This window comes from Hydra vulgaris, chromosome 09 (genome assembly GCF_038396675.1).
Source record: "Hydra vulgaris chromosome 09, alternate assembly HydraT2T_AEP".
Taxonomy (NCBI): domain Eukaryota; kingdom Metazoa; phylum Cnidaria; class Hydrozoa; order Anthoathecata; family Hydridae; genus Hydra; species Hydra vulgaris.
Window position 1 is genome coordinate 1,473,505 of NC_088928.1, and position 18,930 is coordinate 1,492,434.

General features: G+C 29.8%; 1 protein-coding gene across 1 annotated transcript; it reads left to right on the top strand.

The window, feature by feature from the left end:
• Positions 1–17,855: 17,855 nt before the first annotated feature.
• LOC136085165 (histone-lysine N-methyltransferase SETMAR-like) lies at positions 17,856–18,539 on the top strand. Its single transcript, XM_065806453.1, has one exon. The coding sequence runs from the start codon at positions 17,856–17,858 to the stop codon at positions 18,537–18,539; it is 684 nt and encodes a 227-aa protein (XP_065662525.1).
• Positions 18,540–18,930: the final 391 nt, after the last annotated feature.

An 18,930-nucleotide genomic window follows, 5' to 3' on the forward strand; every position in this document is an offset into this window, starting at 1 on the left:
GCAACGATTTCAAGATGGGACGTATTTGCCAACAGTGCACAACTTTATGACAAAAAATTTTTAAATTAAAACTCCTTGAAATGAAGTAAATCTAAAGCATTGACATTTTACGCAAATAAATTAAAACACAATGAAGCAAGAAGAAAGTTTACTACAAGTGTTTTTTTGCAATATTTGCATGTGAAATGCGGTGCCCAAGATATGACTTGGTCTCAAAGAATAACAAGTACTTATTCGCTCTTGCATTTATGAATTGCGCGCACACGTATTCGAATGAATCAGCTGGATGCAAACAACTTCTTAATGACATATTAAATAAGTAAACCCTCTTCAACTACGAATCGTTATCCTTTAAAGCCTGCAATAACACGAATTGGAATCTTCGAGACACCTGTGCTTTTATACTTGTACAGCCATTTTTGGTACGTTAAAGAACGCTCTAGAAAGTTCTAAAATTTTTTCGAAAGCTTTGGAAGTTTCTTGATCGTTCTAGATTTTTTAGGAGAATTATAGAAACATCTGGAGAACTCTAGCAGTTCAGGAATAATATTGAAGGAACTCAATGAAAGCAAATAGAGAAATTTCTTGAAAACACGCGACATTTCGAATTTCAATGTTCCGGTCACAGAACCAAAAGTTTTCTGAAATAACGGAAATTTCCTTTCTGTTATGGACCTAACGGGTTAGGAATAAACATTTTTAACCCAGGAACAGAACAAAATCTGAAAATTTGCTACATTTAGGGTTTTTCGGTTCCGGGTACCCGTACTCGGCGAGTCTGGGGGTAAATACCCGGATTCGATACCCGGTTTAAGGCTCAGCGAGTCTCGTAGTTTGAATGTTTTGCCTTGTTTCGTAGGCAGCGGTGCGTCGTCGAGCTGGATCCCTACCTTTCTAGAAAAATATAGTAGTAGGGTTTGTGAATCTAACTTAAAGTTAAAGTTGGCCACGGTTTTTTTAGATGTTTTGAGAACATTCAAGTTTATGTATGTTTCCATGTATATCCGAATACACACCAAAAGAATCAACTTTATAACTCAAATTTTTTCTGATCGAATATTTTTATATATAAGCGAATGCTCTAAAGGATTTGCTAATATAATATGTTTCTATATTAGCAAATGTTTTAAAAGCATTTGCTAATATAAAAACTTTTGATTAGAAAGATTGAATATAACAAGTTAATTCTTTTAGCGCGTATGTAAAAAAATATATAGCTATATATAGCTGGTTCAACCGGCGACGGTGCAAGTGTAATGAATTTGGACGAGAATCTCCTAGCCTCTATAATTTGTGTTTGTATCACACTATACACTTAGCTGTTTGTGATGTACTATATAAAAAGAAATGTATTATCGTCCTGCAAAATGAGGAAGACGTTGATGGAGGTAGGAATGGTCAAGATGATATTAATGATGATCAAAATGAAAGTTATTATTCTGACGAGAGCGACGGTGACGTCGAAGAGTACGGACAAGTTGAATTAACAAATTTAGGCATTGTAGAAGAAAATATAAGTGTTCGTATAATTGTTAAATTTTTTTAAAGTTCTTCTGTGAGAAATAATATTTTGCAAGAAAAGATCAAAATAGTTTTAGGAAGTGAACTTCAGGTACTGTTAGACGTAAGAACTTGTTGGAAATCAATGATCGAAATGATATCTAGATTTTCAAAATTATTTTATATCATTAAAGAAGCTCTGCAAGATATTGGAAGTATACATTTAATAGAAAATAATAATATTGAATTACTAAATGAATTGGAAAATACTCTAAAGCCTATTAAATTAACTGTTCTAGCTATTAGCAGAGACGATGCTAATCTTGCAACAGCCCGATTAGCAATTGATTTTATGTTAAGAATATGTAAAGAATCCAATGGTAATTTAAGTAGAGAGCTACTAATGACGATGAAAACTCGAATATATAGCCGTAAATACCAAGAAATAGAAGAGCTATTCGATTCTCTTGTAAATGGTACTATGCTTTCAAAGAAAATACAATTATTTACAACAGATTTACTGAAGAGATTATTTGGTGAGGATGAAGAACAGCAAAGCACGCATGAACAGGGGCATTCAGCTGAAAATAACAAAAATACTACAGGAAACACACTACCATTAACACTGGAGGAAGAACTACATAAAATATTAGAAAGTGCAAAATGTCCAATTTTGCCAAGTTGCGGAGATAAATTAGCTAATATTAAAAAAGAATTTTAATAACTTTCAAAAACTAAAAAAAAATCTGTATATTTAGAAAAATTGTATCAAACGTTAATGACGATAAAACCAACATCAACAAATTCCGAACGAACATTTTCTGTAGCATCCAACTATTGTACAAGAGTTCGTTCTAGATTATCGTACAATTTATTAAGTGCATTAGTTTTTTTAAAGTTTTATTTTTTAAGTAAAAATAATTGCTCTGTTTTGTATTAAACACTTGCAACTATTTTAATTGAGTTGAGTTTATTTTTGCATTTTATAAAATGCGATATTTTTAAAAAAGTAATGTTAAGTTTATTTGATAGTTATTAGGTAAGATTATAATAAAAGTTTAGAATAATATATTTACGTTAGACGTTGAACTGGCTAAAAGATGTTTTATTTACCTTAACATATACTAAATCCATTTTCAAAAATCGGCGTGAGAACAAAAAATCCTTTTATGCTATTGTTAGAATTGCAAGTTAAAAAAAAGTTTTGGACCCGGAACCAAACCAGATAAATATTCTTAGACTCGACTCGGACTCGTCGGGTCTAAAAATGCCGGGTTTTCCCAAACCCTAACTACATTTCTTATTTCAGGCGATTTAAAACATTTAGAACCAATTTCTAAAAGTGGTAAAACCTGTTCAATGTTTAATAGTATGAAACAATGTGAAAAGGTATGAACATATTTCTTTTGATACTGTATTTGTTTTTAATTGTTTGTTTGACAATAATAGTGTCATCAATTAGTGCAGATCTATCCAGAGCTATTTACGCAAGTGAGTCACCTATAAGTTTAATTGATAATAAATACTGGAAAATTGCAACTGAAGGTTTTGAGGGGCATATATGTGATGGAGATATGTAAGGTGAAAATTTAAACAAAAATACCACTATATTGATAAATAATTGAAAAATTAGAAGTAGAAATTTATTAACATTTTGCAGAAATGAAGCAGTTATAAACTTTGTTTTGAGATTTTCAAAATTGGATATTTTATGGAAATCACTGCCCTAAAAAATAAAAGTTTTGAGGCAATAATTTTTAATTTGAAATATATCAAGTTTACATAGATATATATTTACTTTCAAGAATAAATAATAAATACTTTTTAAAAAATATTTTTAACTCTTTCTTCACTCTTAACATAGTCCTTTACATTCAAAACTTTTTCTAATTTTATAACTAAACAGTTTATAAAGCAGTTACACGAAAGCAACAATTTTTAGGTTAATAAGTCATTTTGGTGATACATAGCAGATGAAATACGCTCAATTTAAAAACAAATTAATCCCTTTAAGGGGTTAAAAGAAATTAATCGTGATAATAAAAAAATAAATTAAAAAAAATTAGTCCTAATTAATCCTAAGATAATATCCTAATGATAAAATAAGAAATTAATCCTAATACATAGCAGATTAAATACGCACAATATAATTTATATTAATCCTAATAAGATGAAAGCATGAAAAACGCATGTAAATTATTAAAAATCCTTTTCTCACTTATTTTGGATGTCTCGTTTTTTGCTTTTAAAGATTTGCTTTTAAATGATTTTATAAAAATCCCTGCCCTTTGAGAATATATTACTAATACTCTTAGTGTGTATCACAGGTATTGTAAATGAAATCAAAACTCTCACATATTAGGTGCAATATTTAAAGTAATTCAAAAACCAACAGTTGTTTCACACATTTTATTAAAACTACCGACAAAAACCATGTTATTGTTATTTAAACAGTTTATTGAAGCATAGTGTTATATAGTAATCTGTTATATTTCCAAAATTTATTTATAAAATTAGAATATGGTTAAAATCTATTTAGTAATAGGTGGGGTTTCACTGCGGCGTGCCGACAGAAAATTAAACAGTCTTTTAAATATATGGCCATCTTTGCACAATGTTTAACAAATTCTACAAAATAAAATAAGTTTGTTATTGGATGAGGTTCAAGGATTTTTAAAGTTTCTACCACCATTAGCTGATGCAATTATGACAGCAGAAGCTGACACCCTAATTTTGTTATCTATAGCTGAAATCTTAATAATTTAGAAAACAGTATTATTCAAGACATAATAAGCTGTCCCTTTAACAAAAAGAGAGGAAAAAGAAATGAAAAAACTATTTGCTAATAGAAAAATAATTTCCTTTTGAAAAATTTGTATGGCTGCTATAAAATTCATAATCTACTTGACCCCAAGTACCAAAGAAGATACTTAAATAAGGAACAAACAGCTAAATCATTAGTGACTTTTATTTATTTTTATTAAACCAAGTAAAGCTGTATATGCAATATCTAAATTGATTTAACAGTTTGATGCACGCAAAGTTATGCATTCAACTGCTGTAATCTTATCTCATACTAACATTTGCTCCAAACTGGTAGAAGGGAGTATGTTCACATACTGAATTATCAAAAATAGCAGCGAAATACTTTCAGCTTCCTGCTACAAATACTGCTTGCGGAAAATTTTCAGCAGTTATGCAAATGTTCACAGTGCCAAAGGAAACAGATAACTGTTTCTCTTGGCACAAAAAAGAAAAGAGCAGCAAAATTAGCATTTTATCGAAAATTTAAAATTTGAAGCAATGAATGTGTGCAACACAACAACCAATCTTGCTTAATTAACCAACAAATATTGCAGATAAATCTCACGAATCAATAATTGTTTTGAGAAGAGTCACCTGGAAAAGATTTTGAGTTACTTGGCAAAGAGTTAGAATTTTTTTAGTTATGGATTAGTTAGAAAAGTTTTAAATAAAAAACTTATAATAAAAATTTTAAAATCAAAATAAAGTTTTGAATTCAAAGTTACACTATTTGAATATTACAATATTTGAATTTTGAAAGAACGAATAATTATATTTTGAAAGAACGAATAATTCGTTAATCATTGTGCTAAAAAAATAAAACAATATATATTTAGCTCTTTAGCTTAATTCTCTGTTCACGCGTTATTAAAACTAGATTAATTTAAAAATAATCTAATAGTGGCTGATCAGACCCGTAAAAATACGGGTCTTTGTAAGTCTATTCCACACTGAACTTTTCTTTACTTTTTCCTTATACACATATCTTAGCTTTCCGGACCCATAAAATACGAGTCTTTACCAAACCTACTCTTATACTTATACTTTTTTATTCCACATTATTTATATCTATACCTATTATTTGTTTACTTCACTACTTTTAGGTAAAATAATTCATTTTTAAAAGTTGCTTCAAGAGCAAAAAAATGAACATGCACATCTTTTCCGCACACCTAGAGCTTATGAGAGATATATAACTAGGTTTGCTTTTCTCCTAAACGCATATCAGTGATAGCTCAGTGCTTTAGAGCGCTGTTATTAGTGTCCTTATGGAGAATTAAAGACCTACCCTAATAAATTTTGAACATTTTTTGATCTTACTGTATTTATAGCAACATTTTTCTTTATAGCACTTTTTTTATTTAAAGCAATATTTATAGCAACATTTATAGCAGTATTTTATTAAAGTATATATCTATAATAACCATAGCATTATTTACAGCAAACAAAATTATAATATAGCAAAAAAGTTTCTAATTGTTAAAATAAAAATCAAAAGTTTTCTCATTTTTATACACTTATTATACACAATTGTTTCATATACTACCAGCAAACTCAACATATGCTAAAGACGTTGACACTTACAGACGTTTGAACGCAACACTAAAGCAAAGGCAGAACTAAAAAGGTCTAGAAGCGGCTATTTCCTGAGATGACTCTCAATTTTAATTTATTTTAAAACTTATAATTACGTTGAGTCCGAAACAATTTTGTCTCGTAGGCCGCATAACCAGAAATAATAAAAATATATGTTTAAAACATACATATATATGCTTATTAATGCGTGTATATTCTTTCAACGCTGCTTCTCCCGCCAATTTCATTTTTTTAAGCAGACAAGTGTGCAAAGTTTTAAAGCACAAGTTTGCGAAGACACAAGTCTGCAAAGTTTTTATCTACGATGGTATGGTAAGTTTATAATAAATAACATTGCTTTTTTTTTTTTTAAGGATTTTTAAAGTTTCCTTTTTTTTTGTTAAAAACTATAGACACTGTGTTAAAAAAGATTTTATCCCCTATTATAAGGTGGATTTAAGGTGATATTATAAGGTGATTTAAGGTGATATTATAGGTCCTATATTGCACATTTTAAAAATGCAATAACTTTTATTTCAGCAAAGATATAACCTTAACAACAACAATAACAATATATATTTTGAAAAAAGATGACATTTCATGGATATTTACAAATAGTACTAGTACTAATGTAAAGTAAACACTAATTGTGTAATAATAACATTACAATAATATAATGATAAGATTAAAACAAAATATAACAACGACAATTTTAATAACAAAAATAGTTACAATGATAAGGTTAATATTTATGTATCATATAATAATAATTTAACATATAATAATATTAAAATAACAATAATAAAAGTTATAATAATATTGATAAATATAAAAACGAGATATTAAATATTAAAACAAATAACAATTAGTAATATGTAATGAATAACAGTAAAACAATGTCATAACAATATTTATATCACATACCATAATACCAAAATCAATAGTAATAATAAAACACAGTGAGCCCAACATTTTACAAACAGTATCTCTCCAAAAAAAAGACACGAAGACAGTTTTTAAAATGCGTAATAGAGTTTAGTGATTTAGGGTGAAGAGGTAAATTATTCCAAGATTTTTGCATTGTTTTGTAATAGGTTTATGGCCGTACTTTACCGAACAATGATTTGGGATAGATAATTTAAGATTACTAAAAGATCGAAGGTAATAACGGGAACTTTTTATAGTGGTAAATAAATTACAGAATGAGGGAGGTACAGTACTGGTCATTAGTTTAGAGCCACCTGTTTTTTTTATCATTTTGCGGCATAAGTATGGTGAGGTTAACATTATAAGCATAACATTGCATATAGTAATTTGACAAGGTACGAATCTATTGATATTCATGAATAATTGTGTATTAAACCAAATATAAATATTGATTTTCATGAGTTCTTTAATATCATAGCCAATTTTTGAACATTTAACATATTTTGGTAACTTTATGATGTATTGGTATCAATGTTTTGGTTAATTCAGTTGTTATTTATGCTACTTTTAGGAATGTGTACACTAATTAGATAATGTATTTAATGTTATTTTCGTTTTTATTTTAGAGTTTAAATGAAAATATTTTCTGAAATGGGCAAAGCCTTGATTCAACTGTTCGGGCCCAGGTGGTGGCTTTGAACGAAATTAGTGGCTTAAGCCTAAATAATATAGTCAAAAAATTGAAAAAAAGTCGCCATGTTGTACAAAATGCATATAAAAAACATTTGCAATCAAATACATTCACGGACAAACCCAGATGTGGCCGTCCTAATTTGTCAACTTTACGTCAAGATAGAACCTTAAAACGCATGGCCCTAACAAATCGTCGTCTTTCTTCCAAAATTTTGTTTTGACAGTGGCATGATGTTGGTGAACCTTTATTATCTCCAAAATCTGTTCGTCGTCGTTTGAATAAACAAGGAATGAATGGTCGTGTTGCTATTAAAAAGCCTTTTATCTCCAAATTTAATCAGCAGAAGCGTCTCAAATTTGCACACGATTTTTTGCATTTTATTGTTACTGATTGGCAAACGGTGTTGTGGTCTGATGAGTCTAAATTAAATTAGCTGGTAATGATTCTCGACGCATTTTCGTTTGGCGTTGTCAAAATGAATCATATAAACCGGAATGTTTGCAGGGAACTGTAAAGCATGGTGGTGGTAACATCATGGTGTGGGCTTGTATGTCATCTTTGGGCCTGGCCAATTGCATTAGGTGGAAGTAATCATTAATGGTGCCATGTATAGAGATATTTTGCGAAAGCATTTGCTACCTTCAGCAACAGCATTGTTTCCTGCAATTTTTCCATGGATCTTTCAGCAAGACAATGATCCTAAGCACACGTGCTAGTAATATACACACGTGCTAGTAATATACATGAACTTTGGGACTTTATTTCTGCCGCTTGGACTAGTATTACTGCTGTTGATTGCAAGAAGCTTGTTGACATTATGCCAGCCCGGTTGGCTGAAGTAATTAAAAATAAAAGTGGACCTACTCATTAATAATATTTTAATACTCATTTTGGTACTAAAATGTTATAACAATATATTTTGCATGTTTCAGTAATATATTAATTTGCTGAACTGGGGTTATGGCTTTATAATCTGCAAAAAACTAAAAAAAATGGGGTGGCTCTAAACTTATGACCAGTTCTGTAGGTTGACTTGCTTATGATTCCAGACGAATAAACAATTTAATAGGTGAGCTAGATCACAAAATTTGAGAATTTTGGATAAAAAGTATAGGATATTAGTATTAAAGCAATATGGTTGAAAGAATATTATTTTTGATGCCTTGTTTTGCAGGTTAGATACTCTTAAAAAAGCATTGGTCTGGCTTAGATACCACACCTGACAAGCATATCTTAAATTTGATCCGAAAATTGCATGGTATATACCAAGCAGAGTTCCATGATTGACATAATGCCGAATTTTGGATAGCACCTCAATTGATCAAGATAGTTTCATTGCTAAGTCTTTAATGTGAGAGGAAAAGGATAGATTTGTGTCAATATTTGACTTCAATTGGACAATGTTCTATAGTTAAACCATTTATATTTATATTCAGTTATGTTAGAATCACTAATGTATAATTAAGATTCTGAAATACCAAACACTACAGGGAGAGAAAAAATTGAACTTATGAGACTTTGAAGATCAACAGTATGAAAGTGAATGCACCAATTTTCAGATGTAGGTACAATTCGGAATTTGATTTTATAGTTTTATTAAGATCAAGAATATCATAATATTTGCAATTTGTCATTGAGATTTTTAACTTTCTACTACTTTTTTTTATTTTCTGTTTTATTATTTCAATACCTTATTTTTTTTTATGTAAAATAAAATATACATATAGATACAGAGAAATATAAAATATATTGAAATATACGCAAATTTACGTAAATACACTTACATGTCCACAAAAAACAGTCTTAATTTATTTAAAAAAAAGGAAACCGGTGTCGTACAAATTTATTTCCCCCATAAATTTATTTCCGAGTCGCCATACAAACTAAACAACAACACCCGTAAATTTTCTTCCTTTCCTGATTAGGAGTGAGTATAAATTTACATTAGGTTTTAATAAATAAATTAATAACTTTTATCCCAAGTATGACATATTATTTTTATATTTATTCTTAAGCAATGCCTAAGATCGATGCAAAATCTCAAGAGCTACGTCTCGAAGAGATAAGACAATACGTATTCGAAGGAAAGTATGCAAATACTGTTTTGAACAGTGAAAAACGTGGGATCAGAATAGCTGCAAGAAATGTTAAAGGAATAGGCAAGTGAATTATAATTATTTGGTATCTGTAGTAGACCCGATAAAGACTAATACAAGTAATTTAGTAGTTTTTTAGAAAGTTTCTAATACAAGTAATTTAGTAAGGTTTTTATTAGTAGTTTCTAATACAAGTAATTTAGTAAGGTTTTTTATTATATTATCTACAATAAAATGGAACACAATATACATAATCTAAATATAATAACAATATTGCAATAACACAATATCACAGTACTTTTAACTTAGTTTTAAATATTTTGTTTTAAGTTTAGGCTTTTAACAAATGTTTGAACTAAGTTTTAAAATTTGGTTGAATATTTAGATGGACGTTTGTACTATATTTGAGATGAATCTCTAGGACTTGTTTTGTATAGTCAAGAAGAAAGAAAAAAGGGTTCTTAAAGAATGTCATAATAATGCTGGTGGGGCACACCAGGGAATAGTAAGAACTCAAAACAAAATTAAAAATTTGTACTATTGGATGTCAATTACATCTGATGTGGAAGCATGGGTTAAGTACTATTTGCTTTTTACAAAGGCTATGTTTATTTTCTTAATAATATAAAGATAATAAACATGTAACTTTTATTATTAATATAAAATTTAAATTATACATGCAACTATAATATACACTATAAATTGTATTTCTCTAATTAAATAATATATAGTCTATTATAGATCAAGACATGTAAACAATGTCAATCATTTGAAAAAATAAAAACAATTGCGCCACAACTACATCCAATTCAGGTTACTGAAAGATGGGCAGTTTTAGGAGTAGATCTAATTGGTCCATTACCTGAAACAGTGAATGGTAATAAATATGTTTTAACAATAACAGATTTGTTTACAGAATGGATTGTTGCTAGAGTATTGCCTGAAAAACCTGCTGCTGTAGCTACTGCTTTGGTTAACACTTTTCATACATAGTCCACCAAAAAAAGCAATTACTGATGAAGGAAGAGAATTTGTGAATGAGGTAAAGACTAAAAAGGTTTCTAAAACTTTTGTTTTCTTTGTGTTATTTAAAATTTATTTTATTAGTTTTTTTAATTATTTTTTATGTATAGCTTAACAATAAAATTTTTCAATTAATGGGTATTAAACAATCTGTGACATCAGCATACCATCCTCAAAGTAATGGTCAAGATGAACGTACAAATCAAACTTTTAAACGTGCTTTAAGCAAGTATACTAATAATGAGATGAATGACTGGGATAGGTTTAGTAGTGTATATTCTTATTTCATTTTCCTTATATATACACTATAATTTATTATTGCAATAATTTTTTTATACGATTTGTATTAGTTACACATTTGCAATTGCTTATGGACTGAACATATCATGCCAGAAATCTACAAAGATGACTCCGTTTTATCTAATGTATTTAAGACATCCTCCAGGTATTGAGATGATTAATGTTCCAAATGAGAATGATGATTCTTTAAATAGTAGTTTTCTTGAAAATATATCTGACTTTACAGTAGAAAAGTTAGTTAATAATTGTGAGGCTGTTGAGCAAAAAGTTAGGGAAAATATAAAAATTGCTCAAGAAAAGCAGTGTAAGCAACATATGAAAAAAATTGCAAAAAAGGGTATAAAGACATTTACATTTAAAACAAATGATCAAGTGATGAGGTTAAATACAAGAAAACGAGGTCGCAAAGGTGAGCCTTTATCTAAGGAGTGGATGGAACCATATACTCTAGCTGAGTTAAACATAAAAGGTCAATGCACTTTAAAAAACCTTAATAGTGAAATTTTAAAAACTAAAGTAAACGTTTCTCAGCTTAAACCTTTTTATCCATGTCAAGACATAGAAACTAATATTCAACATTTAGAAGCAACTCATTTAGATTTGTCATACAGTAGTTATCCTGCAACAAATACAGTCAAAAAATGTGAACCTGGTCAAATGACGTCATCACAAAATCAATTTTATATAAAAAACATTGACTCTATTGATACTTATTCATCCAAAAATTACATTTAGTGTAGCAATATCTGCATTTGAGAGTATACTGAATCAAAACATGTTAGGAGATATTGAAATTAATGCTGCTCAAGTAATATTAAAAAATCAATTTCCTGATATTCAAGGTATGCAAGACACCTTATTAGGAACAAATCTTATGTTCCGCATACAGTCACAGAAGATGCTACAAATTTTGCATGACCGATCCCTTCACTGGTTGTTGATTAGCACACTTGGTTGCAGCGATGGAGTCGTTAAAATTTATGACTCAACGAAGACAGAAATGCCAACTTTGCATGTACAAAAACAAATTGCTTCAATTATATCATGTTCTAAAAATACAGTTATGTGTCAATACCAATCATGTCAGCAACAATTTGGAGAAATAGACTGTGGTTTGTTTGCAATTGCATTTGCAGTAGATATTTGTATGGGACAAAATGTTGCATCCATTTCCTACAATCAATCTGCAATACGCCAGCATTCACACAATTGCTTCAAGGCTAAGCATTTTACATCATTTCCAAGATCATATTCAGAAACTGCAGTTAATAAATGTGAAAGTTCTGCGATTGTTAATGTTTGTTAATGTTCCTTTAATATTGGATATGAAAAATTATTCAGTTTAATAGCTGTAAAAAATGTTTTCACATTTTTTGTGAAGCAGTCACAAACATATTCAGATAAAGTTAATGCATGAAAATGTCTTTTGTGTATTATTTAATAGTTTACTTTTAGTATAGCTTTGATTTATTTTAGCTGTTTTTATTTTTGTTCTAGTTTTCCCTTTTTTTTTGTTAGTTGAATGAGTTATTTATAGTTTTCTCAAAAGATTATGCTATTATTTTCTCTTTTTTTTTATTTAGACATTCTAGTATATTTTATGAGAATCTACTATTTACTAGATTTTTGACTTAAATTATAAAAATTTTTTTTTTACAGTTTATGCTTTATATCTTTTATTTTGTGTATTTTAGCTGTTTCAATTAACTATGTGCCACGCACCTCAAAAATTGTATTTTAACTAGTCCTCTAATGTTCATAACGGTAGTTTTTCATGCTATAAACGAGCTGATGAGTAAGATTTTTTTTTTTGTTTATATTTGTTTTTTCTGAAATTCTGATTCACATTTATGTCAAATATTTTACTGTCAGTTTCAGCTGGATCATCAAGTAGCTTCTTGATAATCCTGCTGAAAAAAAAAAACTGACATTAAAAGTTCCAGTTTTTACTAATATATATATATATATATATATATATATATAAATATATAAATATATAAATATATATATATATATATATATATATATATATACATATATATATATATATATATATATATATATATATATATATATATATATATATATATATATATACATATATATATATATATATATATATATATATATATATATATATATATATATATATATATATATATATATATATATATATATATATATATGGTTGTGTGTGTGTGTGTAAATTAGTAAAAACACTTATTTAATTTTTAGACTTCTTCAACATAATGTTTCTCCATCAGTAGGTTCATCAGGAAGCATGGCGTCCTGATTAACCAACTGAAGGGGAATACAATTTTAGCTACTAAATAAAAAATTTAAATATGTGCGTAAATTTTGTTAGTGTATGCTACAAAAAGTGTGCTTGATTATCATAAAAAACATAAATGTAATAAATTAGCTTCTTGAAGATCCTGTAGAAAGTGAGACTGTTCAAATCATTTTTTATTTATTATATATAGTAGTATAAAATAAGAAAATATTTTTTTTAAATAATACAATATAATAATATCATGAAATTTTTGAATATATCACTATATTATTATATTGTTATTGCAATAATAATTGCAGTTATGCAATTAGTACCAAAAATATAAGTAAAGAATCCAGAAATGAAGGGCTTTTTTTTTGTCAATAACAATACTTTTACAGTTTAACATTACTTTTACGCCTAATAAACATTGGAAAGAATTTAGAATTGGAGATCAAACCTTAAGCAGCATTACAACTTAGATATGAGGTGCAAAGTCCTATGACCTACCTTCTAGTTAGTGCACTTCGTTAAGTAGGTTAGACATTGTATGTCTAATTTACGAACATAATAGCCAATGTAAATTTCATATTTTATTATTAGTTATTTTACTAGAATCCGTTAAATTTATATACATATATATATATATATATATATATATATATATATATATATATATATACATACATATATATATATATATATATATATATATATATATATATATATATATATATATATATATATATATATATATATATATATATATATATATATATATATATTAGGGTGGCCCTTATTTTTGAAGTTTTAAAATATCATTGTCTGACCCCTCAGATGAGTTTCAATATATAAAAAAATAATTCAGGCCAAATATGAGCAGGATTGAACAATATTTAGAGGTGGCTCAACTAAGCTTTAGTTTTGTGAGAATACCAAAATCGGCGAAAAAAAATTTCAGGTTCTTTTCAATAAATGATTTTGAATATTAAATGAATAAATATATTTCAATCAATAATTTGAACTAGATATCACGTTTCAATAATGTACTAATCTAAAAAATAATTAAATATAAAATTATATTAAATATAAAGGTACTAACGCAAAAAAAAATGTTCTTCAATATATCTAAATAAATAATTTATAACTTTCCTCAGTAATTTTATTAATTCATAATTTTCTCCAGTCATTTTTTTCAGTAAACAAAACTAAACATGTAATATAATTGAATATTAGCACCTATTGGGCATCTTATATAATATTTAAATAAATCTTGTGCTAGTTCTTTGTAGCCATCTCGTATTATAAATTTCTTCTTCTACTGTTGTTTGTTAATTAATCAAAATAAAATTTCTATTTAATAGTTATCAATAATCACAGATATTAGCAATCAGCAAAGGTTAGTATGTCAATTTAATTATAAAATATATTATGTTATATATATAATTATATGAGGGAGTCTGTATGACTGTAGATTTCGTTTTGTATTATTGCATGGCATGTCAATGGCATGTGTAATTTTGTAATTTGTTTATGCCAAAAATTGCATAGTTTAATATTATGTTATAATATTATGATGATTAGTATAAATCTGTTTGGCATTTTCAGATGGCATTGCGTTCACAAATTTATCTTGTTAGCCCTGCTGAAAGAATTGAAGGTAGTAAATTGCCATCAGGGAAGCAGGTTCTTGGTCACTTTCTACATCTCCACAATGTTTTGAAAGAGGATATTCGAAAGGCTGCAACCCACGCTATTGAGAAAGTTGAAGATTTCTGGTTTCGAGCTAAAATTCCAACCAGGCATCATCAAGATTCCATCAAAAAGCTTGAGCAATTATTCTTCGAGTGGAAAAGTCTAAAGAAAAACAAGAGCCGCAAGACCGAGACTCAACAAACAAATGAAACCGCATTTTCAGCCGCAATAGAAGAACTGTTCGACATTGCATATGCTGACGCCATGGAGCTAATTGAGAATCAAGAAGATAAGGTCTTTCTGGAATCTCAAAGAAAAAAGGGACGACCTGGCTGCATGGGCGGAATCGATAAGGTTCTGCTTAAACAACAAAAAAAAGCAGAATGAGAGAAAGCAGATATAGCAAAAGAGAGTACATCGATCTCAACTTGATAAAAACACCTTGCTAGATAAAGCTGTGTTGGAGAGCAGCAGCGCTGATTCAGAAGAAAGTCAGTCTGAACCTGAAGATGAGGATCCAGTTCTAAGCACAAGTACTGTTACTCCTTCTTTTTCATCACGAAAGCGAGGACGCCAAAGTGTTGTTTCACCACAGCTGGCATCTATGCTTGATAGAAATAAAATGAGCGACAGGGCTGCTATGATGGTCATCGTTGAGGCTTCGAGGGCTCTTGGACAAGACGCTGAATCACTCGCTTTGAATAGATCAACCATCCAACGATTCCGTCGGAAACACCGACAGCAAATTGCCTCCGGAATCATTCAACATTTCAAGCCAAATACTGCTCTTACAGTACACTGGGATGGCAAGCTGATGCAAGATCTGACTGGAACAGAGAAGGTGGATAGGTTGCCCATTCTTGTCACAACAATGGGGAAAACAAAGCTTTTGGATATTCCAAAGATTCCTGCAGGTAATACATAATGGTATAGTATATAATGGTATAATATATATGCCTACTTTTATTTTAGTTAAATGTTTTTATAAATTTCGAAATCATTTATTATTATGAAATGTGAATGTGAAATCATGTCAGACAAACTTTAATAAAGACTACTATAAATTACTTTTTAGGCACTGGACAAGACGAGGCCAAAGCAGTCTATGATGCTATTCGAAAATGGGAGCTGGAAAACTTTGTCCATGGTATGTGTTTCGATACAACCTCTTCCAACACCGGTCGGCTGTCTGGCGCTTGCGTTCTTCTCGAACAGCTACTAGGGCGGTCTCTACTGCACTTTGGTTGTCGACATCACATCATGGAACTGGTATTGGCTGCTGCTTTTTGTGTCTGTATGGGACCCAGTAAAGCTCCGGAAATACTCGTTTACAAACGATTTCAAGCACAGTGGTCATCCTTTGACCAGGAAAGTTATGAAGATGCCTTTTCGGATGATGTTGCCTCAGCTGAACTCTCCGAAGTCAAACATGTAATCATTACTTTCTGTGAACAGCAGCTGCAAGATCATCAGCCACGAGATGACTATCGCGAGCTGCTCAAACTATTGCTCATCTTTTTAGGAAGAAAGCCTACAGATTGGAAGAATTTTCGAGCGCCTGAATCAATGCATCAAGCTCGATGGATGGCGAAAGCCATTTACAGTATAAAGGTTTGGCTGTTTCGATCACAGTATAAGCTGACCTTGCGAGAGTCTCGTGACCTCCTACGTGTGAACATATTTCTTGCAAAGGTTTATATCACGTTCTGGTTTTTGGCGCCTCTGGCTTACAAAGCCGCTAGGAATGATCTACAACTTATTCAACAACTCCAGGCTTACCCTGATTAAGATATTGGTGCCGCAACATCACGCAAGCTTGCGGGCCATCTTTGGTACCTGTCAGAAGATTTGATCCTTTTCAGCCTCTTCGATCCAGAAGTGGATTTCACTACGAAGCGCGAAATTGTTAAAAGATCATTAGAACAGGAAGGAGAAGAAGTACCTTTGAAACGTGTCGTGGTGGACTTGGCGACAGTACAACAAAAGACGCTTCTTGATTTTGTCTCAAAAAGAAGCAGAAACCTGTTTTCTATTCTGGGGATACCAGATGGATTCCTGGCCGAAGATCCTGAATCATGGAACAGGAGAGATGACTTCAAGGTTGCAGAGGCAATCGTGAAATCCCAGGCAGTAACAAACGACCATGCAGAACGAGGAGTTGCCTTGATCCAAGATGCAACAAAGTCTGGCCGATTTAAGAGCGAAGAACAGCTGCAATATGCTCTGCAGGTTATCGAACAGAACCGGGCAAACTTTCCGAATGTGAAAAAATCCACCTTACTTCACAATTAACTAGTTCAACTAAGTGAAGATGTGTAACTTTGTGTATTCTATTGTTTCTGTGTTTGTCTCTGTAATTAAGAACTGTTTTTAGTAGTTAGAATTAATTTTCTGTATGAAACTAATGGCAAAATGTGCTGAAATCTGTCACAGACATCAAAAATTCGTATATGAGAAAACTTTGACGGCGTTGAGCCACCTCTAAATATTAATATTTTTTAATGAAACTTTACACATAATTTTTTTGTATGAAATGGAACCATTTAAAATGGTCAGACTTAACATTGCTCTTATTTAATTTTTTATCATCATATAAGGGCCACCCTAATATATATATATATATATATAATAATCAAACACACACACAACAAATAAACATGTGTGTGTGTGTTTGATAAAAGCTTCTGTAAAAATACTTTTTACAGTAGCTTTTATTAAACAAAAGATGCAAGTTTAGAGAATTCTAGTTCAGAGAAACAGCATATACAGAATTGCCAGAAAAAATCCTAACACATAGCTCAATAAGTCCGAAGGATGACATATAGATGGCAACACAAATACCGAATCCGTATTGTTTTTAGAAAGTACCAACCTTCAAACGATATCTGTCAAAGTTTCATGACAATCGGACCATTATTTACCAAGTTAGTGTGTGAACGATTGAATCAACTTTTGTGAATTGAAAAAAATGGAAAAATCAGAATCTCGTGTGCTCATTAAGCATTGCTTTTTGATGGGAAAAAACACGGTGCAGACCAAACAATGGCTTGATAAGTGTTATTCGGACTCCTCTCCATCGAGGCAAATGGTTGAAAAGTGGTTTGCTGACTTTAAACGTGGTCGTACAAACACCGATGATGCTGAACGCTCCGGTCGCCCAAATTCGGCAGTTACTGAGGAAAACATCAAAAAAATCCATAAAATCGTCTTATCCGACCGCAAATTGAAATTGAAGGAGATTGCCGAGGCCATAAAGATATCAGAAGGCAGTGTGTTTACAATATTACACGAACATTTGGGTATGAGAAAGCTTTGTTCGAAATGGGTGCCGCGTTTGCTAACACCGGACCAAAAACAACAACGAATCGATGATTCTGAAGCATGTCTGGCACTATTTCACCGAAATAAAAAGGATTTTTTGCGTCGCTACGTCACAATGGATGAAACATGGATCCACCATTTCACTCCTGAGTCAAATCGACAGTCGGCTGAGTGGACACCAGAAAATAAAAAGAAGATAAAAATAGCACTTTCTAAAAGTGAAATTCCCTCCGAAGTTGAACAAACTTTGGAACATGCAATAGAGTGTTGGAATGCAAAAGAGCAAAGAGGAATTTTTAAACAAATTCTGGAAGAAAAAATTCTTAAGTGAAAATCACGAGAAATAACTTTCTTATTTTTCTTTTCTACCTTGTAAATTACATTGGGTGTTAAATAAATGAAATAATAATACTTAGAAACTGTAAGTTTTATTCTGATTCTAAATTTTTGATTACTATTTTATATATATATATATATATATATATATATATATATTATACAGATATAAATATATATATATATATATATATATATTTATATATATATATATATATATATATATATATATATATATATATATATATATATATATATATTATACAGATATAAATATATATATATATATATATATATATATTATACAGATATAAATATATATATATATATATATATATTTATATATATATATATATATATATATATATATATATATATATATATAT

Bases quoted from the DNA above. Each gene is read 5' to 3' on its own strand.
- LOC136085165 (XM_065806453.1), top strand. From the start codon at position 17,856: ATGGAAAAATCAGAATCTCGTGTGCTCATTAAGCATTGCTTTTTGATG.